Consider the following 25775-nt stretch of genomic DNA (forward strand, 5'->3'; position numbering starts at 1 on the left):
ATTCACTCCCTGACGCAAGTCAGGAAGTGAACTCTTTGACCTGGAAAAGAATAAATACAATGTATTAATTCTTAAAAACACAATCGCCACATAAAGCGGTTTTGTGAGCGTTTATCGCTCTTCCTATACCTTTCATTATAAAACCTCCCCAAAAATGGTACAGGCACCGCTTCGCTGAACGCACAGCGCACGAACCGTGCTGATGTGAGTCTTCTCATAGAGCTTCATTGCGCCAGCATTTTGTGGGCTATTTTAAAAATCGCCTGCGCTTGAAAAAAAGACCGTAAATGCCCCTAGTGTGAATGAGCCCTCAAAGCAGTATTTGGTTATGTGATCAAAATTTCAAGACAAGGTCTTAGCTGCAAAAGCCTAATTCCCCCTGCACACCCGGCCACCCCCTCTGCACAGAAGGGGGAATCTCTGCCCGCACGCACATTCTCTGCCCGCCAGCTGCACAGAAATTCCTCAGAGTGGCTGGATGCTAGTTCTGCACGCTGGGGGTAGCACAGATCGCTACCCACAGCGTGCTGACAGGCATCCAGCCACGCTGGGGAATCCCTCTGATGAGGGAAAAGTGGAGCCGGTGGGGCAGAGAAACAGGAAATCTCCCTGGCAGTATTGACGAGCCTAGCTCGTCATTACCACTTTCAGCATGTTTCTGCTGAATGAGCCAGGCTCGTCATTACCACTAGTAAAAAGGCCCGCCTGTTAAAAAACAGGCGCTAGCTCACGGCCGCTAAGCCCCGGCAAGGCGCATACCGATGCTTCCCATTACTGTCTGAAGTATATGCACACAGGGAGATGTTGCTTGCTTGGCAGTTGGAAAAAGCTGTTATTTCTCACAATGCAATGAGGTTCTCAGCCAGCAAACTATGAAATCTGGAAGCGGAGACACACACACACAGGGACAGGACGCAGAGAAACAGGGGTTTTATTATATAGGACTAGCGAACCTAAGCCCGTTTAAAACATGGGCTCTAGGTCTGAGTTTAGGTTTGAGTTGTTCGCGGCGCGTGAGCCCGCTGCCCGCACACCACCTTCACGTGCGTCCACCACGAACGCACCCGCAGCACACCTGGCCACCTGCTCACCGGCCGCACACCCGGTCGCCCGCTCATACGCCGCACACCCGGCCGTCCGCTCGGCTCCCTGTCTCTGTGAGGCTGGGTCCGTGCTGCGCACATGCGCAGTAGCAAAAAGCATGGACCCAGCTACACAGGGACAGTGTGACGCAGGGACACAGGTTTTATTATAAAGGATTGCGTGATATGGCTCTAAGGTGATAAGGAGGTGTAAGGAGGTAGAGGCGATAGAGAGCTTACAGTTGTTATGTAGATATTTCAAGTGTATTTGTGTGTGCGTGTGTTAAAGTTGTGGGTTCCTTTTAGTCCATTTTAAAACTCCCACTGCTTCTCACTGCTACGGTCAATCAGCAAACCTTTTCCACACATGAAGCACTTAGCAGAGGTTTCTCTCTTATACTAGCTTAATTTAAGATCCACGCCCCACCAATACCACATGACTTGAGATGGTGACAACTGACTAGTGGGAGCAGCTTTGTGATACAAGGGGTGGGCACAATGTACAACCCAGGATGTAGTCTCACTCCATACACCTATAAAAGTTAACACTGAACCCAGTTTTTTTACTACAAAAGATTTGGGCACAGTTTTTTTTCATGAGTAATAAAAGCACTATGCCCCAGCTTTCAACATCCTACAGAATACCCATCAAGCCTCATACAAAATTTTAATACAGAACCAGAAAGCCAGGCTGGTGTGGGGAGGGGCAGTCTACATAAAGGGGAGGGCCCCATATTGAGCATGAGGGGATTTTATGAGGTGAAATAATATCAGATTGTCAGGTAGGGGACAGGACAGTTTAATTAGAACTGTGCTTGGACATATCTTTCAAATTCTGTATTTATTTGCCATTCATTTCCATACTTGCTGAAGTCCATCACCATACAGCTTGTGGTAAAAAAAAAACTTCTCAGAATTCTCATCTCTCTGCCTCGAGGAGACAACTACACAGAAGCAAACTTTGGCACAAATCTTTACATATCCTACAGTTTCCCTAATTTTACTCTAAAGACACATTCAACAAGGAACAGGAATCTTCCAGGTCCATGGCTATGCTGGGGATATACAGACATCAGCAAGACATTGCTCTCCAATGCTAAGCAGCTACCACAGTTTAAAGTGAACCCAAGCTGAAAGTAAACTGAAGAGATAAACAATTGTATTTTTCTACTCCTAAAAATGACTTTAGATATCACATGGTTAATATATATATATATATATATATATATATATATATATATATATATATATATATATATATATATATATATATATATATATATATATATATATACACATACACACACACACACACACACACACCGACTTCTGCTGTAAACATCTCCAACACATTAGCAATTCATGAACAGAGTATGCTGTAAAGCCCAGGCACATGTTCCCTAATTACCAGCAGCTTTTATTTGTCGAAAACCAGCTTTGAATGCCTTCCGTGTGGATATCCCCACGACTGAAAGGAGCAGAGAGCCAATAGGGACAGCCTCTGTCTACTGCAAGTCCCGCTGATCGGATGTTGATAGGTTGCGAAGGCTTGTCAGGAGGGTCGAGCTTTTCTACCCTCCAGGCAGCTGAGGAGAGTGAACAGAACAAAAGAGGTGTCCCCTGACTCCTTTCAGACGTTTAACCTTTTAGGTTCCTGTTTGAAGATGCGGAGGAGCTAATGGGGAAATCACCTAAGCATGGCATGTGTAAATGTCTCTTTGAAGTTCATGTAAGCTGTGGCAATAAAATGTTAAGAAAACTAAAAGATTCAGAGTGAGTAGAGGCGGTATAAAAGTAAAGGGATATGGGGATGGCGCGCACTATTGTAATGCCGTCGCTGTACGGAACAGCTTGTAACATCAGTGAGACAGCTCCACACTGCTATCCTGTTACTAAACAGGTTTTTGTCAATGGGCTTCAGTAAACTTCCAAACTTCTACCGCACCTGTGAAAATCTTGATGAAGTAGCAAAAAAAGTCTAAAATACAGAATGCTGTATTTCCCTGACTTTTTTTTTTTATTGTACAGCCGTTGGTGAATAGACGCCAATGTCACATTAAAAAGAGATCTGCAGTAATGATAAATAAACATATTGCAAGTGACTAAATCTGCTTCAGTGAGCCACAATATCGTGCCTCATCGTTAAAAGACAGCAATGACAGCACCACTGAGAAAAGATACTGGCTCAAGCTTATTTCTTCATTTTGCTAAAACACTAGAGACCGACAACTCTGCCAGACTGATAAACATTTCCTGCAGAAAACAGAAACATTCCCAGCACTAATTCAGCAGACCAGAAGAAGGCTGCATATGAATGTAAACAGATTTACTTACGAGGACTGAGAAGCTTTTCTCCTTAGTAAATAGTCTACTACATCAGGGTCAGTTTCTAGCAGACTAATGAGAACTTCATTCTGTAAATCAGGAGGGACCTAAAATGGAAATAATTGCAGTCATAAACAATGTGAAATAGAACAAAAAAAAAAAAGCTAAGGGACAAAGTACAAATAGCATATGGCTGGAATCATTCATACCAAGGGATTTCCTCAGAGACATAAGCTTGAGTCAAATGTCTCTTACAGTTATACATTATATATTACATCAAGGTGTTATGTATATACAGTACCTTTATGTTTGGAACCATGACTTTTTTATCCATAAAAAGCAGTGCAGCCTTTGCTTATATATGAAGTCATACTTTTATATCATAAAATAGAACACATTTATATGATCATGTGCTTATATTAGAAGAACAATGGTGAATGCTGAAAACGTTGTTATGACAAACTATGATTGGTAATAGACATTATGTAGGAGTTATATTATCTTTCAAACTACTCTTTATACAAAAAATAATACATTTGTTTTCAAAAATGTACCTTGTGTCTTATGTCTATACATACGGCGGTTTCTGCCGCTAAAACTCAAGGCATGCTGACTAAACTCACTGCTGGTGAATAAGCACTGCCAGAGTTAAATCTTTCAAATCTTTCTCTTCAGGGATATGCAGCCACGGATCATCTTACTCAAGCCTCAAAGGTATTTTAAGGTTCGTGCAAAGCCCATGATAACTTAATTCTTAAAGCAAATCTGAAGGGAAAACTTATGAGATAATGAACTGTACATGTAATACAGCAAAGAAACACTAGTAGCAAAGAAAAGAGAATATGGTTTTCCAGTAAAGAATTTAAAAAAAAACCTTCAGTTATCTATGCAAAATAGCTTCTCTGAGCTATTTGACCCACTGGATGGAATACAGTTCTGTTTCCTGAAACACCTAAACAGTCAAACAGTGAGCGACAGCTTGAGATAAGGTTTTACTGCAGGAAAGTTCAGAGAGTCATTATTTCTGCTTTGTTTTATGGCTTAAAAGACAGATTGTGGTTTTAAAACTGCAAATAAAGCTATATAACTGTAAATAAAATAGGACACTCATCTTTGCTGCTAATGTTCTATTCATTATCTGTACTACACATACAAAAAATTATATCATAAGTTGTTGTTTTTTGCTTAAGGTTTGCTTTGAAATACTCCTGAACCGGGTTTTGAACAATATATGCTGTGACATATGTCAAAGCACCATCCTCCCTCTTCAGCACCCCCTGTAACCCCCTCTCTGCTCAGCCATAATATTCAACTGAGCAGAACATTGATGATGGCAGGGAGGAAATGGCAGTTCTTCCTCTTCTCTGCCCATCCTTAGTTATGCCCCCTTCACTCGCCACTTGTAGTTCCTGATGTGCGTTACTGCACACAGCACGTAGGGGAGCATCGCTGTGTGCGGGCTTGTGGTAATTGAGGTCAGAATAATAGTAGCATAGCATGACCTCTTCCAGTGGAACCTTCCAAGGCAATTTAGCACCAATCACCCTCCCAGTTCTAATAACGGTAAAGCAGGGGAGCACCCTGCTTTGCAGCAATTAGAACTGAGAAGCAGACTGAGGGCTGGTTCACACCGGAGGCGATTAAGATGCGCTTGCCAGTTGGCAATGGGGTAGTGCGCTGTCACCCTATGATGGTGACCCCACCACAAACCTACTGCATGTAGCATTTTTTTAGTGATTCGGCTTGAATGAATGTGCTCAAATGCACATCCAAAAATCCCTTTGCAAATCACATTGCAAAATCTCAAACACTAAGGGCTGGTGCACACCAAAACCCGCTAGCAGATCCGCAAAACGCTAGCAGATTTTTAAACGCTTTTTTTTATTTTTATGAGGCGTTTTGCTAGCGTTTTGCGGATTGCTGCTGCGGTTTTCAGTATAGTAGATTTCATATATTGTTACAGTAAAGCTCTTACTGAACAGCTTCTGTAACAAAAACGCCTGCAAAACCGCTCTGAAGTGCCGTTTTTCAGAGCGGTTTGCGTTTTTCCTATACTTAACATTGAGGCAGAAACGCATCCGCAATCCAAAAAATGCCTCACCCAGGCATTTTTCGTTTCTGCAAAACGCCTGCCGCTCTGGTGTGCACCACCCCATTGAGATACATTGACCAAGCAGATCCGCAGCCGCAAGCGGATCTGAAAACGCCCAAAATGCCGCTCGGTGTGCACCAGCCCTCAGAGCTAGAGATTACGTTTTGCAATGCGAACTAAGCCTGAAACAATGGAAAAGCAGATGTTGCAATCCTGGTTTGAGTGTAGTTTTTTAGCATATGTAAATTACATTTAAGTATATAGGCCCTGTAGGATCCACTCTAAGTGCTAGAGTTCATTAATATTAAGATGAGGGTCTGTGCTTATCAATGCTCATCAGAATCAGATGGTCAGCAGGCTTGATCATGCAACACAAAGTACCGTTAACCACTTTGGAACCAGACAGCTATGGCTGCTTTAAGTCCAGAGCCGTCCATGCCCTAGGACATAAATTCTGTTATTGGCTCACAGCAATCACGGGGTCTGGAACCAATGAAACTGTCTCCTGCCCAATAAACGGAAGCTTTGCTATCAGTGTGATGCATCAACACGAACAGTGGCGATAACCACACGCCAACCAAATGGAGGGTCACAGATGAAAAACTGATGCTGATCCGTTTGACATATCAGTTTATACACATATCCATTTTTGATCTATGCAGTGACCTCTAATTCTAGTGTTGATATATTTATTATAGGTTATATTATTATAATACATACAAGAATAACCCCTTCCATTTCGGAATTATAACAACTATAATCACTGGGTAAACTTCCATCATTTAGCTGCAGTTAGTTGAATTTCTATTCTGTTGTGTATGACCATTCAAGTTATATTCCAAGTTTGGTTAGCCTTTGCACAAATTAAATATTAATTCTGAGGCCATATGTCACAATTGTGAAATTCTCCCAGAAATCCCCAATAGCCCTGTGTAATGCGTGTCAGTGGGACAGCACAGAGTGGTAAATCCTTGTAAAAACGGTTTCTCTTGCCTCTATTTTTATTTACAGCATACTTATTATGATGGGAAGCAGTAATGAAATTGGCTTCACATCAAACATACTTGTGTAATGTTTTTCCATTGTTATTACTTCCCAACCACAAGCATCAGATACAAAAAGGATAGGAAAGGAGCATTCAGCTTAGCTGTGTCAGCAGTATAAACACTGTCAGAGAGAGTCAGGATGAGGCTCATGTCATTTTCAGGAACGGGTGACTCATGTTGTATAGGGTGAGCATTTAATACACAGGTTACTACAAGAAATGGCTTTTTTAGTGTTTTTTTGAATTTGATTTTTTTTTTCTTTTTAAGTGGGATTCGCCAAAGTAAAGTTCCTGAAGTTTTAGGTTGAATAAAGCGGATTAACTTGACTTCTATTAACAACCACTTGGAAATTACCCCAGTTGCCATGTCCCCACTTACATTTATTAGGAAACAAAAGCAATTGATATTGAAATCTAAGTTGTACTGTAAATGCACTAGAGTTTTTAGTGAATTGGCTTTTCAGTTTCTTTTATTCCCTTACTTTCACCATAGCGAAAGCAGGAAGGTTTGAATTAGCACAATGCCATCAACTGAATACTATTTAAAGCAGGAGGGACAGCCAGGCTACCCCAGGAAAAAAAAAACACACATATTTAAAGGACCGCTATCACAAAAATCGCAATACTTAAAATACATTTAAACACATACAAATAAGGATATGTTTCTTCCAGAGTAAAATGAACCAAAAACGACTTTTCTCCTATGTTGCTATCACTTATAGTAGGTAGTAGAAATCTGACATAACCGACAGGCTTTTGACTAGCCCATCTCCTCATCGGAGGTTCTCAGGGTTTTCTTTATTTTCAAAAGCACATAATGATCTGCTCCGTCCAACTGCCAAAAAAGTTTGCAGCAAGGAGAGAGGCTAGCCAGCATCTTTGTATAAATCCTTTGCAGGGAGTGTCTTTATAAAGAATAAGGCCCCGTTCACACTGCACGCGTTTCCAGCCGCGTTTTGGAAATGCGTGCAGGTGGCCGACACGCACGACATCAGACATTGCATAGAGTGCAATGTCTGATGTTCACACTGCATGCGTTCCAGACCTGTGCGGTCCGGGAACGCATGCTGCACGCATTTTTTGTAAAAACGCGTGGCTGTCCCATTCACTTTTCAGTGATGGGATCAGCCACGCAATGTACACAAACGCGGATGGCGTGCGCTCGCATGCGCTGCGTTCCGCATGCGTGGCCATCCGCATTTGTGATGTGAACGGGGCCTAAAGGCCATAATGAGAATCCCCTATGGAGAGATAAACTAGCACAAAACCTGTCAGTTCTGTCAGATTTCTACTACCTACTGTAAATGACAGCAACATAGGAGAAAAGCAACGTATGGCTTATTTTACTACGGAAGAAACATACTACTTTGTATGTGTTTACCTGCATTTTACATTTTATAATTTTTCACGATAGATGTCCTTTAAGTAGATAAATACTTGTTCTACTTGCAAAACATATGTATTGCACTGTCCACATTTTGATTTCACAAAATGTTATATAGTAAATAAAGAGAAAATAGTTTCAGACATTTTCCATCTTTACTGCCTCTGACTGAAGCCAATCCTGATGTAATTTCCTCCCTTACTTACTTATCCTAGAAACTGCACTGTCATATCTAGTTCACTTTGTAAAAACAGACGAGTACAGCATAGATCCTATTTTAGTAGCTTCACACTGAACTGCCCTCAGCCAGTCAGTGAGGAGCAGGAATGTGGGAGGGTAGATGACAAGCTTCCCTCTCCTCGGCAGTGTACCAGATACAACCATGCTGACTGAGATAAGATTTATGACAGCAGAAACATTTATGAATATATTGGAATGCTTGCAATGCAATGCAATGCAAGATCAGGATGTAGACTGCATAAAAACACAGAGTAGTGGGTAAATGGAATTTGATTTTATGGATGACAGTCCCGTCTACTATTTAAGCCTTTTCAAAGACACATTACACTATTAAGTTATTCAATTCCACTAGTTAAAGTGTTATTAACAAAAACTGATATGGAGACCAGCGATGAAGCAAACATTTTATTACAGCTTTTCTTAAGTATGTCTTTGTTTCAGAAGATGATCTACTTACCATAAAAAGGGTTTCATAATTTTCAATCATTTTTTGTACCACAGAGATAATTGTCGTACTCTCCTCAGCCCTGGCAGTGCTTTGAACTGTAAACTCCTTGTCAGATGACTTCTGCTTGTGCAACAAATTAGGCCCAAATATTGTTGCCAGGTTTAATGAAGTCATTTTGTTCCCAGTAATCTAATAAAAATCACATTAGATGGTGCAAAACATTATAAGTATGCACATAATAGCATTTTTATGAGCAAAGAAGACTACCTTGCCCAATGCAGTGTTATTTACTACAGAGATCACGGAGAAATGATGAACAGATGAACATTTTCATTCTCAGTAACACATCATGCAACATCTAAATTCAGTATCTGCTGTGCCATTATTTTGACTCTGACTGGAAAGGTTTTGAAAGGATCAGATTAAACGTTTCACTGAACATGTATACTGTTTATATTCTAATAATGGAGACCATTATATATACACATACACACACATATACAGTACAGAGCAAAAAGTTTGGACACACCTTCTCATTCAAAGAGTTTTCTTTATTTTCATGACTATGAACATTGAAGATTCACACTGAAGGCATCCAAACTATGAATTAACACATGTGGAAGTATAGTACATAACCAAAAAGAGTGAAACAACTGAAAATATGTCATATTCTAGGTTCTTCAAAGTAGCCACCTTTTGCTTTGATTACTGCTTTGCACACTCTTGGCAGACTGTTAGAATTTGTATTATAGCAAGAAAAAGCAGCTAAGTAAGCAGCTGGTACTATACTTCCACGTGTGTTAATTCATAGTTTGGATGCCTCCAGTGTGAATCTACAATGTTCATAGTCATGAAAATAAAGAAAACTCTTTAAATGAGAAGCTGTGTCCAAATTTTCGGTCTGTACTGTGTGTGTGTGTATGTATATATATATATATATATATATATATATATATATATATATATATATATATATATATATATATATATATATATATATATATATATATATATATATTGTAATTCTGGTCTCCATTATTAGAATATAAACAGTATACATGTTTTCAGTGAAACGTTTACTCTGATTCTTTCAAAACCTTTCCAGTCAGATGAGTCCCAATACACTACAGATGTGAGATAAATTTGCAGATTAAGCCCAGGGTGGATACTGGCCACAGTTGTTCCACTCATTTGATTGGGCCACTGGACATACCCACAAACAAATACCTCAACATCCAAAAATACGAAGTATCAGTCACTGATATCACACAGCAGTAGTCTTGGCCCTGTTTAATCTTGTATTCAGGGATTTTAGCATAGATTACACATATTTTTGATGTAGGGATACTGGCACTAGACTTTTTCATTAGGTGAGAATGTTTAGGCTGTTTGTATTTTGAAGTTTGGGTAAGGTTAAAGTTAGTTGCTGGTTGGGTAGGATGCAGATTGCTAGAACATGAGTCCATGCTCCAGTGTTCCCTGATAAATTTATGTTAAAACTTGCCCAGGTACAAATACCATGCCTTGTGAAACAGAATTATGGGAGTCTTTGAGTAATGATGTAAGCCTGGTAGTCCGCTGTGTGCTAGAGAGGTGCCCCAACTTACTAAGGACTGTTCCTTGTTAAATACAAATTGGCCCTGTCAGCGGCATACATAGCAGTTTCCAAACAACTAATCACTGGGTCTCAGTAGGATCTCAAGAGTCGGGAGGTCATCTGTAAAGCCTGGAACCCCAAGGTTCTTAGATATGCATATGATATGTGTGAGGCAGGTGACACAGCTTGAAAACTCTTAGGGTGTTTTCGGAGTACTTGGGGGTATGTGGTCTGTTATTCTTGAAACTTTTAGCTTAGTTTTAGATCATGAGATCATGTGGGGGCACCATGGTAATTGTTCTTTCCCACCTCATTGATTTCTCATAAGTGAGTGATCAATTGAGTGCCGAATTGGAAAGTTAGCAACAAGTATATAGCTATCCTTAAAGAATGAAAGCTAGTTTAGAGTTAACTATTCACATTTATTGCTTGCTGTTCTCATATACCCAACGGATCATCTAAAATGCCCTTTGTTTTATTGTTCCTTGACAAAATTGCAGAATGTGGACCAGCAGTATACTTCCCAATATTTTAGCACTGTTAAGCCTACACAATCCAAATGAACAAAGAATTGTTTGCTCACCTCTTGTCCATCTTTATCAGCTGTGTCTTCTGCATGGCTAGCCACAGTTGACAAGAACTGTAACAACCTATGAAGAGTGTCACAGTTACAAGGAGGTAGCAAGTAAATGAGAAGCTGTAACGTGGTAAGCTGATCTTCAAGATCCAACACTAGAAAAAACAAAACAACACATATATATTATAATATAAAACTGTTAACCTTATTATGTCTATGTTGCCAGCCTGCAAGTATTGCTATTATTGTACAGTTTAATACAGAAAAATGTATCTAATTCGCCCAGGGCAACTACATACATCTCAACATTTCAGCAAGTTAATTTTGTGTGAGGTTGATGGACAGGTGATTGCCAACAGGAAGTGACAATTATGTATGACTGAAGATGAAAATCCCAAGGTTGCATGTAAATTTGAAAGCCCTACACACACTCAACCAAACCACCTTATTGTCATCGGATTTTGGTCTGCTGGACGACAATCAGGCATGTGTGAACCAGGCTGCACACACGTGTCAGCTGTGTAGCTGATGATGCACTATGTTGCTATGTGGGGGGGGAAATACAGAGGGACAACAAGCGTCGCAGGCATGGCATCACACAACAGGTGGGGGAGTGGTGCATACAATGGAATTGTCAGGGGATCAATGTCACTGGGGGTGAGTAGCTCTGCCCAGTGGATCGCTCATGGGTTGAGATTTGTGGGTCGCCGGATGCCATACACATGCCTGATTATCGGCAAAGGCGGTCTATCGACAGCCTCAGCCAACTTAAGTCAGGCCTCTGTACATAGCTTTAAGCGGATATTGTGCAGTTGGAGTTGGCCACGTGTATACAACGTTGTTTGCTTAACATACTTGTTTTGAATGCATCCATGTCATGCAGTATGTAAATTAGTTGGTCGTTCAGTAGGTTGGTGCGTGGAAAATACAAGTCGTGTAAATGATTTGTTGTGGTGTCGGTCATGTCGTGGAGTTGGTTGTGCACTTTGTTGGACGTGTGTACATACTTTTACCTTACCCTAATGCGAATTAAATACTCACTGCAGAAAACATAACAAAATGCCTTGCTTATTAGTTCTTAAACTCTCTAGTATAAACATATTTAGGGTAAACATTCATAAATCTCTGGAAATTGTCATTATTGCATCATTTAAGATTTCCCCAGTGTAACGGAAACTGCTACAATTCATCCACATCGTTATTTTGTAGTCTGCTACACTAAATGCAAAGCAATATGTGCTGTGAATGCAGACAGGGAGTTTGAAAACACATACTTATAGTGTGTATAAAAGGTGTGTAAAGTTCTCTGGTCAAAAGAGGGTCAGGCATATCTCGAAGGAACTCCTTCAATAAGGCAGCAACATCATGAACACTGTGTTCTTCTTCTAAGACAACATCAACACCACGATCAAACTCTTCTCGTAACTATAAAGGATTAAAGATACCTCGTTAGAAAAAGTTACACTGATGGCTGAAAAAAATATAAAAGAAGTTTATATATTTTTTGCCAGTTTTTGCTTATTAAGGGCAACAGTACTTTCAGAGATCTAAACAAGCTTTAAGAAACATCCACTGGACATACGGCTGTATTTGGCCCAATGCTGATGAAGTCTATTGATAAAGTCACTGCAGAGTAGGCCAGCAGATGCAAAAACAACCATGATGTGACCTCTGTAACTTCCTGTATAAAACCTGATTCCTGATTTGTCTCCTGATTATATAAAACCTGATTCATCTCTTGATGGCGCCCACAATACTGACTGAGTGCCACTATAGCTGTAATTCATATTATGGCCTATGGCAGGGCCTGGCGAGCCCAAATCTCCACCGCCTTTCTTGCCCGAGTTGGTTAGAGGTCCCTTTTATGTCATACGTGGTAAATTTTATTACTCTGTGTGACAAAGCAAAAAACAGAAGTTTGCCTTGTTAAAACAGAAGGTATCTGCGATTATTTAGGTAGGAGTGAGCATGTGAGGTGTCCCACAATGCATTACTTCTGAATATGCAAATCATCCCTTTGTTGTCCCTGTCTGTAGGCATGTTGGATTATTGTGGCTCTGTACAATTATCAATCGGACATCATTGCATTCCAGCGGTTCTGGATGTGTCTTTAGCTTTCAGTGAACAACAAAGGTATGATTTTCAGCAGTGATGCATTGTGGGACATCTCCATATGCTCACTCCAACCCAAATAATTGCAAATACCATCTGTTTTAAGAAGGAACATTTCTGTTTTGCATAGCATTTTAGTAAGAGGGCTTTTTGGTCCTTTTGAGCTCCTTACATTCTCCTTGGAGTTCTGGTTCACCATGAGCTTTCTGGGCAATCTAACTCTGTGAAACAAAATATAAACTAGCTACACCATATGAAATATTTCCTGGTTTATCAATATGCTGAATGTCACTGAAACAAGCATTTACAAGAAATCAAAATCAAATGCAGATGCAAAGAAACATTTATCTGTTCAGTGTTGTATTTGAAACACATTACCTTTTCTAGAGTGACACATAGCGTGTTACCCATTTATGGGTGTATTCAGTGTAGTGGACAACATCTGCTTATATTATCCTTGTAGTCAATGTGCAGATCAGGGATGCATGTTCACATCTGTTCTGTATTTATAATAGTTATTCCTGTGGCCTGCTCCTCCTCCAGTATGTATTATATAGTCTGCTTATATGTTTTCAGCTACTAGGATTCATCTAGGTATCTTGCTCTGTGCTGCATTAGTGAACTGAAGTATAACTTGCCTGCTATTCTTCCAAAAACATTGCCTGGTTGCTGGATGGGTACCACATAAATCTGCTGCCAAGTACTGACTATAATTTGAATTCAGCTAGACCAATTCAGATTGGGATTATATACAGTATATATCTGGAGGAAGACTAGCCTTTTGTCCTATATTGATTAACCCTGGCCGGTGCATGCTGTACTCCAGACCCAGCTACCTTTTTGGATTTTTATCAACACATATATATGTTCCTTATTCCTTTATTCTCATATTGCAGAGACCTGATGGCATGGGTTCACAGTTAACTTTAGGATATATATATATATATATATATATATATATATATATATATATATATATATATATATATATATATATATATATATATGTATTGCCAAATGAAGACAGCAATTGTGCTCTGTAAATGGAAATTTTATTTTAGAATGATGAATATCGAGCAGATCCAAAACCCATCTCTTACTGAACATTCTCCATGGACTAAGTCACAAGCTCATAGTTTTAATTGATTTTCAGTCATTTATTGACCCTAATGCAAATCAATGAAAAGGGAGGGGACGTTACCTGTCGTACTCTTTTCTTGGAACTCCCAACTCGAAATATCCCCACTGTTTGTAGACCTGGAACGAAGAACATTACTTGCTGGCTTTCTGTGATCATAAATTGGTATAATAAACAGGAGAGTATTGGTTCTATATATACAAAGAAATGCCTCACCTCACAAACAGGAGACAGGGTGTGCTGGCACTAGATGTTTCCAGGCAGGGTGCTTATATAAAGCTCGCACATAAATACTTGTGCTCATGGTGAGGAAGATTCCATTACCAAGAGGGAGAGAGCCGGGCAGGTAGGGCTCAAATTCCAAACTTCATTTTACCACCACAAGGTTAAAAGCACAAGCCAGACATGAGTGGGAAAGTAGTGGGGATAGGTACACGCAAAGGCCTGGCAGACATTTTGCAGTAATTAAAGAGGGATTGTAAGTCACAAAACCAAATTCTATTTAAACACTGCAGCATTTTTAAAATGCTGCCAGAAATCTCACCCTGCAGTACAAGCTCTCCAATCTATTCAGGAATCTCTCTGCTGTTATTATATTCTCTCAGTCCTCCAGGCTCTTTTCTGTGCCATCGCCAACCACAGTGAGAGAAGGGAGGCTTGTCCATCTCCCCTCCCACCTTCTTGCTTCTCACTGATTGGCTGAGCAGACTGCAGTGAGGAGCTGCCTAGCTGAGACATGATCCTCTTTTCACTCCTGTTTACAAGCAAGGCTGAGGTGACTCAACGATTGGAGGATAAAAGAAAAAAGTTAAGGGAAGAAATGACATCAGGATTTAGCCTCAAACTGTGGGAAAAAGGCATGGCCCCCACCAGGAACAGAATTCTCTTCAATTACTATATAAAATTCACTGAAATCAAAACGTGGACAGTACAATACATCTGTTATGTACGTAGATCAAGCATAGTATAGCTAATCCTCCTGCTTTAACCACTTTATCAGAGGTCCTATGCAAAGAGATGGTCACCCTGCATAGGGCCTCTAACTAAGCAGTTAATTTTCGCAAAACGACTGTACCTACCCACTCATGTCTGTCTTGTGCTTTTAACCTTGTGATGGTGAAATAAAGCTTGGAATTGGAACCCTGCATGCCTGGCTCTTTCCCCCTTTGCAATGCTGCATGTCATGAGATTACATAGATGATTCAATTAACTACATGGGTTACCTTTTTTAAGTACTACGGCATTCTATTGGAGTGTTTCTAACCATTCGGTATGTATGAACCGGCTATGATATTCTATGTTTGCCAAGCACTCCATGGTCATTTACTAGGTGTACAACCTATGTATAAAAACTTTCCAAACATTCTCTAATGCTTTCAAGTAAAGGGGCACTGTGATGAAATATTTGCTGTTCTAATATCATTATCAGTTGTGTAATAGAAACAGCATACATTTTTCTATAAATCTCATGTTAACTCCCTGCAAGCAGCATTTTTCCTCACCAAACAACTGATCTTCTGTCAGTAACTCAGCTGTAGCTTAAAGGGAACCTGTACTGAGTAAAATTATTTAAAATAAACACGAGGTAACTTCAAATGAACATTAAATAGTTACCTTGCCATCAGTTCCTCTCAGAAGCTCACCATTTTCTTCCGACAATGATCCCTTCCAGTTCTGACAACATTTTGTCAGAAGTGAAATATATCAGTTGCTGTCAGTTATATATCAGTTGCTGGCAGTTATAGCTGAGTGGACAACTGATGTGCCCGGTAACAACTGAATGTGCAAGGTAAGGTCCATGTTTCCCTATGGCTCAACTGGGCGATGTTACAGTTTAACTGTGTGCTGACCAGGAAGCTGTTATGGGGTAATGGCCATTTTCAAAATGGAGGACAGAGAATTCTCTTGATCACAGTGGACAAACAGGACGCGGGAGAGGAGAAAGAAATTGAGGAGTAGACTACACAGGAGGCAAGTGTGACGTGTGTATGTTTATTTTGACTTTTAATTTTCGGTTCAGGTTTTCTTTAAGTGGTGTTCCCCTCACAAACACATACGGTGCAATGTAACTGTCATCTCTCTTCCTTGCCTTTCTCAGCAGAGATGCAGTTATGTGCAACTGGAATAATTATTTCTTCTGCTTACACACGTCTCTGTGGGAGCTGTTAGCAGGTGAAATTACATTCAGAAGTAAAGTGTGGGAATTTTAAGGCAGAAGAAATAATCAGTTCAGTTACACATAATGTAATCTCTTCTGAGAGCGGCAAGGAAGGGAGATGGCAGTTAGGTCAGACCATGTGGTGCAAGGGTGGAATAACACCACTTCGGCAGCCGCAGCTTTCGGATAGATCATCAGCTGTTTAGTAAGGAAAAATGTTGCTTGCAGGCATATTTTTTTTTCTAGTTCTATGTATGCTGTCCCTTTTACTCAACTGATAATAAGGATATAAGAACAGCATACATTTTGCCAAAGTATCCCTTTAACTAAAATGTTTATTTTGCTTTGCCTCATATCTATTATCCTTTTCTAAAATTGAAGGCTTAAAGAATTGTCTGTGACAACTACAAGTCCACCTTGAACCCATCAAATTACCCGTAGGATACACATGCCCTGTACTCAGAACTTGTGTTCCTCGGTAAGTTGCAGTTGAAGTACTCAGAATTAGCCTTGGTTAGGAATAGAGGTAGGAATTATCCTTGGTTAACCGAACAAAGGTAGAGAGATACTTTTAACTATTGCTTCACAAGCAATGATGCTGTATATAGTAGATAAAGTAGGATAAAATAAAAAAAAGCCATAGAAACTGACACCCTAAAGTGTTGACAAAAGAGGTTTTGCTTTTTTCAGAAAGAAAATATAACATGACCTTGTGATTGCGGGGGAGCTGGGGGATTTAAAAATTTCACTTTGATGCTGCTACCTTTGGGTATCACACATTGTGCCAGCGTTACCAATGCATTCTAGCTCTGAAAGCAAGCATACACTTTACGTGGATAGCACAATACATCGGTTATTTAAGTAGAAGTAGTATTTATCTACTTATATATGTGTTTTTTATTTCTAGGTTAGCATGGGTGTCGCTTGTTTTTTAAAGAATTTTCTGTGACAACTACAAGTCCACCTTGAACCCATCAAATTACCAATGCATTCTAGCTCTGAAAGCAACCATACACTTTTTTAGAGAGCTAATATAGTTAGTTTCAGCACTGTTACGATTTAAATGGGGTTATTAGTACAGGCATAGTTTAAATGGTTAAGGTAAGAGTAAGTTTGTGAGGAGGTGAAGAGAACAGTTAAACTGCAGATTAGGCTATGTGGACAGGGGTGGGGAGTTTGGGGTGACAGGAATTAGGGTCACTGTTAGGCACTGACCCACATTGTGATATAGTTAATAAAAAGTGGTTTGTCTATGAACATTGTTGGATGAATTTACCTTTGCCCTGCAAAGTAGATATCTTCCAGGGCTGCTGCATCCTCCTGTATAACAGTTATATGAAGCCAATACAGAATTCTCAATCCTTCTCCTACATAATTTGCAAAGTAAAAGAGGAGGATCTAACAGTGACCCTTAGACCACCAAAGAGTGGAGCAAATGGACTGATCTGCAGACCTGGGAGTTCCCAACAGCTGTAAGAAGCTGGTGATGATAAATTACCTTTATCATAAGGTTAACTGTATCCCATTATATTTAGATCTGCATTGTAGCTTAATGTAACCCATGGAAAAATCAGCCTGAAGTTTACCATTCTTTTCTAAATGTTGACAGCAGCTGTCCACGAGCCTGGGAACTTGTCTGTAGATGGGATTCAGACTTAGCTTTTTATCCCTTTCCTTCTCTTTCTTGCTTTGAGCCTCAGCTGGTAAAGACAGCTGTAAAGCTTCTAGGAGTCGAGATTGACTGTCATCCAGATCCGTAATAGAGTCCACAGACATCGCACCCTGCAACAAAACACAACAACAACACTTTTAGTTTATAGAAAACTCTACTACATTCACACCTGCTTCCTGATATTCCTTGAATACAATATATGGAACGTGTAGTGCTAGTCTGGTCAAACATGTTTAATTCCTTCAATTAGAAGGGGAAAGGGAGGGAGGTAGAGGGATATCCTCCAGGGGGCAGCAGAGATTTATGCCAACATAAGACTGTTGCCCAATTCAGTGACTATCATCTAATGTCTTTGTGTAGCTTTACAAAGCCAGCCAGCTTCAATAACATGTCAACAATGATGGGATACACAATGAGATTTTACAGCAGATTTATTGGCCGATCGATTTTCCGATCATTTTTACAATCGATTTCCATTCACTTCTATTAGAAAACGATCATAAAAATGATTGAAAATCAGATCGGACATGTCGGAAATTATCCATCGACCCATCTATCTGCCAAAAGATCTCATGGTGTATTCCCAGCATAACCTGTCTATCCAGGTATCACTCCTCCTGTGTTGTGACCCAGAGGCTGTTCATCTTGGGTTTCTCATTTATTTATCTATGTACACAGCTATCTAATAATTTGTTATCCTTTGTTTCTAATATGCCAAGCATAAATAAGAAAATAAAGGCAGACTCGTTCTCCTTTCAATACTTTCAGAATTTAGTTTTAAATTTTGCCCCAAGTTGATCTTGAAGGAAAGCTAAACGTTTATAGGAAAATAAAACAGCTGATGGCTTAACAGATTGAGCACAAGAACAGAAAGTGGAAACTAGGTGCGTTGAGTTTTGAACTGTTCACTGGAGTACTGCAGTCATGGCTGAAAGTCTGCCTAGCTTCACACTGCACATAAAATCCAGACAGACAGACAGACACATGGATGGACTCTATGCTGTCTCTAGGATCCATTCAGACATGTCCATTTTCAATGTATCCATTGTCTCCATTGTGGTAGTGGAAAGCCGCATCCTGCATGACTAGCAGGGTTTCCACGGTATAGCAGTATACCGGAGTGTGATTTGTGCGTGGCAATCCTTTTCAGGGGGGGGGGGGGGGGGGGGAGAGATAGCAGCGGGAGTGAGACGCAACGGCGGGCTCAGGAACAGCGGCGCGGGTAAACAAACACATTTTCCGGGATCCAATCGCCACATGTACTTCTTCCTGTTCTTGCATTCCCTCTCCCTGTAACAGCTCCCCAAGATATGTACTGCAGACTCTTATTTCTGGCTACCTATACTAGTTGCAGCTATTTCTGGCTACCTACACTGCAGGAACATATTACTGGCTACAAATACTGGGGCATCTATAGCTGGCTACCATACAGGGCCACCTCCACGTCCCTCTTGTTACAGTCCCTTTAATGGACTTTATAAACAAATGCATTACAGTCTTTGGTAGAATTGTGTACTGTGCTTTAAGCATTACTGGCAATGAAAGAACAATATTTTCCTGTAAACTAAAGTTCAGTTCAACAATTAATAGACTTTTTAGAAGAGTTGTGGTAAAAATGAGGGCGTAGGGCTTTGATGCAAGTCATCTGCTTTGATTAAAAAAGATAATCTTTGCAATGAAGTTTTCATGTTCCAAAATATTCAATGTTTCCCACAGCAAGAAAAGTTAATCACAAGTAACTGTTTCTTGGCCAAACTATATTTATTTGATCTGGAACTCAAAAGACTTTGTGGTTTGTTTGTGAGGAACGTATAAGTCCAAGTTTCAGTTGCAGATGACCAGTAAACAATTAACCATACAAACTCATGTCAGCATTTTCATAAACTGATAACATGTCAGACAGAAATGAAATATCTTCGGGCTGGTACAGTTATGGCCATTATTTAGAAAGAAAGAAAGAAAGAATTAAATAGCCTTCAGTTTATTATTTTTGAAACAACTTTGGACCGCAAGGCGAACCTCGCTGCCGCCATTTGTCTTGACCCTCCAGAAGATCCTTTTAGTCACGACCGCGGCCATGCTGTAGCATGGAGCTACTCATGCATGAACAACTCCAGCCAACATACTTATGCAGGCACTGTATGGCCACACTAGTACCTGAAGAGGAGCGCAGCCCGATCTTATTTCCAATAAGCCCTTGTTTGTAGTCTTCTTAGGGTCTGCGCTTGGCAACGGGGAACATGGGCATGGGAAGCCTCTATAGGATCCAGAGGATTTAACCCAACATTTGCCTCTGATACGCTAAGTCCTAATTTACAAGGATATTTTACCACAGTAAAATGCAGATTTAAAAGATCATAGCACACCCTTTCATTATCCATCCTCATGTGCATTAGGATATATATATACATACATACATACTAAGAGTGCTTTCACCCATCACATTTCACACTATGCATAGTACAGCACTCAATGATTTTAAACTGTTCATTGGTTTGTGCTGTGTTGCTTATTTTATTAGATTTACAATTTCAGCTTATCACATAGAGCACCGATTAACACTTTTGCTTGTCTGCACATTACTCTTTTGCATTGAAAATTGCAATAACTAACGCATAGCGATGGCAATTTGTTGCAGTTTACACCAAGCAATTTTTTGTGCTTTGCAGCACAATTTTTAAGTGATCATTTCTTCTTTCACAGTAATATAGCATTTACATTCTTACATTCATTCAACAATGCCATTGGAAAAAAAATAGAGAAATCATAAGAAAATCGCAGCATAACAGTCGTTTCGAATACCCTCCAATTAACTTCAAGCCAAATGCAAACACAGGAAAAATACAGCATGCACTACTTTTGCCTTTTGGTAAAAATCAAATTGCATCAGTGGAAATGAGGCAACCATGATCGCAGTGATAAACATGGTGCCCTTGTGATCTGCAAAGTGTGGGCAAATTGCGTGAAATTTTCAGATCAGAACAGGGCCTTACTGTTCATTAGTTTTTTTTTTCCTGCAGAACTTATTTTGTTACAAATGCAAGCCACGTTTGTGTTGCTATGGGAAAAAAAACTTGTGTGTATATTTGTTATCACACATATAATCCCAAGAATATAGGAAGTCAGTCATACATGGGCAACACGGTGGCGTAGTGGTTAGCGCTCTCGCCTTGCAGCGCTGGGTCCCTGGTTCGAATCCCAGCCAGGTCAACATCTGCAAGGAGTTTGTATGTTCTCCCCGTGTCTGTGTGGGTTTCCCCCGTGCACTCCGGTTTCCTCCCACATCCCAAAAATCTACAGATAAGTGAATTAGCTTCCCCTAAAATTGGCCCTAGACTACAATATATACATTACACAATACATACATAGACATATGACTATAGTAGGGACTAGATTGTGAGCCCCTCTGAGGGACAGTTAGTGACTAGACTATATACTCTGTACAGCGCTGCGGAAGATGTCGGCGCTATATAAATACTAAATAATAATAATAATACATTTTTCTGGGTTGATAACTAAGTTAGAATTAGGGCTGGTTCAGGCGTGTCTCTGAACCAGCCAGCTGGCGTCTTTCTCAAATGGTTTTCTGTAAGAAAAAAAAAAAAAAAAGCATTTGTCAACTTTTGTGACACTTCCCGTTGTATAGCCACAGTAAGCCGATCCTTGATGCTACATGTAGCATCTAGGAAAAACGAGACGATGGTAAACAATGCGATTGAGTGCACTGCACAGACGACAGTAACCAATCATGCTGGGAGCCAAGTGAATGTACAGTGCTTAAAAAAACTAGCCTAGGCCGTCATTTACAGCCATGTAAATATGGGCGTAAACAGGTCCTAACTGTTGAAAAACATATTAAGACGTTATCTGCATACTTTTTATTACTGTACCATATAAGTTATAAAAATGGATTTAGAATTCATTCCATCTTACTTGCCACTTATCCTACAAACGTGTCTTATCACAAAAAAAAAAAAAATCAATTGTGCTGTCAGATATTGCCAATAAATCAAAATACTAATCATGGAGTAGCAATCAACCACGTGCCATCCTGAAGTCCGACCAAATGCCACTAGACAGGTAATGGGAAATGGGAAACGTGTCACTAAATATGTATTGGTATGGTTTAATGCATAGAAAAAACAGTGCTCTGCCATTCTACCTGACAGCTTTTCAATCAAGATTTTCTGCTACTCCCTATCATGGCTCCAATAAAGTTTGCCCTTGAAAAAGGGCAAATATATGTTCATATTTCAGGGAAGGTAAATATTTCATGTAGATTGGATTAAAGTAACTAATGCGGCCTTAAGACTTCCCTGTATTTTTTATTATTATTTTAAAAATGAATTAATGATGTAGATGATCAGCTTGAATGTAAACATTGCTTTGCCAAGTCACAACTGCTCACTCAATAAACACTTTAAATATGCTATTTGGGAAGTCAGTGATTTAAGATGCACAAATGGGGCCTTAACATCTGCTGCTAAACTCTGCTTTCTATCACGTATGGTAGCAATTAAAAGCTGAAAACTGCACTACCTCATCAAGTTTTATTTCTCTATTGTTTCAATATGCTGGGCTAGGCAAACAAGCTGTGAAATCAAGGAAAACATGCTTTTTACCAAATTAGTCTATGTTCTGCATACATTATGTATGGCTGCGTAATAATGAGTAGGTATTGCACAAATCAAACATTGTATATTGGTGCATGGGGTGGTATTGATGTACTCTTGCTATGGTCTTCTGTTTTGCCAAGAAAATCTGTCCTTCACACCACCATTCTGTTGGACAAGCATCAGGACGAGTATGTTTTTGCACTTTACTAATACACGCCAAGGCAAAACTTCCATCTATGAATATGTGTTCCATATATGAATATCCAGATGCTTGAGATGCTTGCCTGAGATTTTCCAGCATGTCCAATCGATACATGCATCCAATTTTGGCCCAAAATTGGTCACACCGGCGACCTGGCATGCTTTTTTGCGGCATTGACTTTCATTCGATTTGATAATTATCGAATCGGATGGTTGATTGGCCACCAAATCTATAGATGTATGGCCCGTTCTCACTTGGGCGATTAGCGGTTGATTCCCACTAATCATCGAAGCTTCTTAAAGTGCTAGCGCAATACAAATCTAATGGAAGTGATCTCACTGCCGCGATTGCTGCTGATCGTGGGTGATTTGCAATTGGCAGCAATCGCATAACATGTTTGCGGGATGTTATTATCTTTACTAGCCATTCACACTAGTCAGTTGCCACCGCGGTGTAACGGATTCCGCCATAATAAACCCACAGCAAGTTGTGCAATTGAGTACAACACGAACGATGATGACATCAATACAAGTCAATGACAACAGATATTTTTTACTAAGATATGTGCCTAGAAGTTGCATTGCGCATGTACAGTATATAAAAAAACTACTATTGACACATCCTGATGTGGCATAATTAGAACCTAATTAGTTGTGACTATAATGGTTAATTTGTTCCAATAAACAAATACAATCACATTATACCATGTGCAATTTGTCTGTTTTAAAATGTTCCATTGCCATCACGTTATCTATAGGATCCTTGGGCAAGAACCCTAATGCAACTCTCAAGCATTTTAAGTCTGATAGGCAGAAGAAAAGCATAACACAAATGTTTTTTTTTTTAACACAGTATACCGTGAACATTACCCGAAAAAAAAAAAGATGGTTTGATGGGATTAATCTAGAAAATCATAACTAGCTGTAAACTGAAATTAAAGGCAATTTTAAATAGCATTGCATTACAGTAAAACTTATACACTTTCATATGCTATGCCAGTTTATTATAATAATAATAAAAAAAAAAAAAAAAAAAAAAAAAAACCTTTGCCTTTTCTTTAAGGGTCACAACACTTTTTCAAATTTTAGTCATGAATTAGGGAATGTTGGGAACCATGCATAACCTTCTCCGGCATGCTGGCGTCGGTATTTGCATTGACTACCGGGATTTCATTGTGCCACCAGCAGAGGCATCTGTGGACTTTGAGCAACCCTGATTTCCTGTAATTCACCACATGCTTCCTGTTATCACATGGACTATTTAAGGACTGCCTCCTGCTCCAGCCAGTGCCAGAACTTTGTGCTTCCAAGCCTGAGCTTCTGAACATCCTGGTTTCTGTTCCTGTTCCTTGTCCTGAACCCGGTATTTGCCCTCCTGTTGCTGAACCCTGTTTATTCTGTCTGGGACCTTGATTTTACCTTATCCTTGGTATTGCACTTTATCTGATTACCGGTTACTGACATTGCTCTCCTGTTGATTCTGCCTGATCCTTAGGTACCCTATGATTGTATATATTTGCATGTTGTTAGGTTTGTACATATCCTCTGTATATATTGTCGTGAACTTAGCTGGATAGATAGTCAGGGTGTTGTATATATTTGTCACTGCATTCCCGGGTTGTCTGTATATAGAGTGCTGTGCATGCGGTTTGCATCGTATTTGCGTTGTCAGTCGTATGCACTGTCTGGTCATAATAAAACCTTATTTGCACCTTATTACTTGGTCCCAGTGTCTGTATCACTGCAAACTGTGGTCAAGCCCTGTTTCTCCTTTCCTTTCTTTATTTGCATGTTGTTATGTTTGTACATATCCTCTGTATATATTATCGTGTACTTAGCTGGATAGATAGTTAGGGTGTTGTATATATTTGTCACTGCATTCCCGGGTTGTCTGTATATAGAGTGCTGCGCATGTGCACAGGGAGGTTTTAAAACAAATAATTCCCATTGGGTCATTACTACATTGCAATATTTTTTTGGGGAAAAAACCTTTACCTTGTTTTATTTGCATATAAAAACCCCATCTGAGGCAAAGAATTTTTAACAAAAGGTAAATTGAAGCCACTATGCAGACAACTTTCCAGTCAGGAAGTTGGGAATTTGCAGTAGTTCTGTATATCATAAATATACAAAACAATATATCATTGCCATGACTGCAAAGAAAGTGAAATTGTCACTGCCTTGAAATTTCAATTAGCTGTCTGAAAAATGAAATGGGAAAATGTTTATTAATATTAAATTACAAAATACCTTGTGTTGCAATTATGGTATACCTATCAGAACAACTTTTTAAATGTATGAAATTACATTCAAAGACTTCCACTACTCATTCATCTTTCAAAAAGCTATTACCACTAGCAAAGCAAAGAGTATGAACTATAAATGAGACCCATGTAGTCTGCTTCATGTGAAGTCCTGGTGCAGGTGTTCCCTTCAGTGAGAAGCTAAGTGGAAAGTTTATCCCATGGAAAGTAACCATCATTCAATCATGTAAACTATATTTAATCCTATTCAAAAACATCAGGATTTTCCACAGTGACAATGTCAATGTCTTTCCATCAATTAATGTTTTATGATTTAATATTGCATTGGAAGTTATAGGATGCTAGCTAGGTACACACTCACCCTCCGCCGCGTCCGAGGTGCAGCCTCTGGAGTATTTGGAGATGTGGATTCATTTGGTGTTTCTGAAGTCGAGCTAAGAGATGAATTACTACTGGAGAGTTCTTTATTCTGTCTCCTTGACCCAAACGGCAGAATAGACGTTACAAAGTCAGACACCTCTTTCTGTTCTTCCTTTTGAGAATCTTGCTTCAGCTTCTGCGCTCTGTCATTGGCTATTACTTGTGTTAATGGCATTCCAAATGCCTGCGGCAAGAACTCTATAATAAGCACAAAAAAATGTATTATAGCTTTGCAGTATGTCATTTGCACCCATTAAATGTTACAGTTCCGTAGCAACAAATTACCCTGATGCCATTGTTATATTCAGTTCACTGTCTCATAAAAAGTTAGAACTTCTTTTGTAAATGTAAGAAACATTTAAGATGCAAGTCCAGCCACATTTTTTGTTTTTATCTTAGTGTTG

The 25775-nt window shown here is 39.6% G+C and overlaps 1 protein-coding gene across 6 annotated transcripts in view; it reads right to left on the bottom strand.

Moving 5' to 3' along the window:
* The window catches only part of ARHGAP6 (Rho GTPase activating protein 6), a 330561-nt gene that overhangs the window by 39415 nt on the left and 265371 nt on the right, over positions 1-25775 (bottom strand). For all 6 annotated transcript variants that reach the window (XM_068268347.1, XM_068268345.1, XM_068268344.1 and 3 more), the window contains exons 4-10: positions 25313-25569; positions 17785-17980; positions 14104-14159; positions 12065-12215; positions 10797-10945; positions 8626-8805; positions 3417-3514 (exon numbers count right to left, since the gene is read on the bottom strand). In XM_068268347.1, coding sequence (XP_068124448.1) covers positions 3417-3514; positions 8626-8805; positions 10797-10945; positions 12065-12215; positions 14104-14159; positions 17785-17980; positions 25313-25569 — 1087 coding nt within the window. The remainder of the gene's footprint in view (positions 1-3416; positions 3515-8625; positions 8806-10796; positions 10946-12064; positions 12216-14103; positions 14160-17784; positions 17981-25312; positions 25570-25775) is intronic.

This window comes from Hyperolius riggenbachi, chromosome 2 (genome assembly GCF_040937935.1).
Source record: "Hyperolius riggenbachi isolate aHypRig1 chromosome 2, aHypRig1.pri, whole genome shotgun sequence".
NCBI lineage: Eukaryota > Metazoa > Chordata > Amphibia > Anura > Hyperoliidae > Hyperolius > Hyperolius riggenbachi.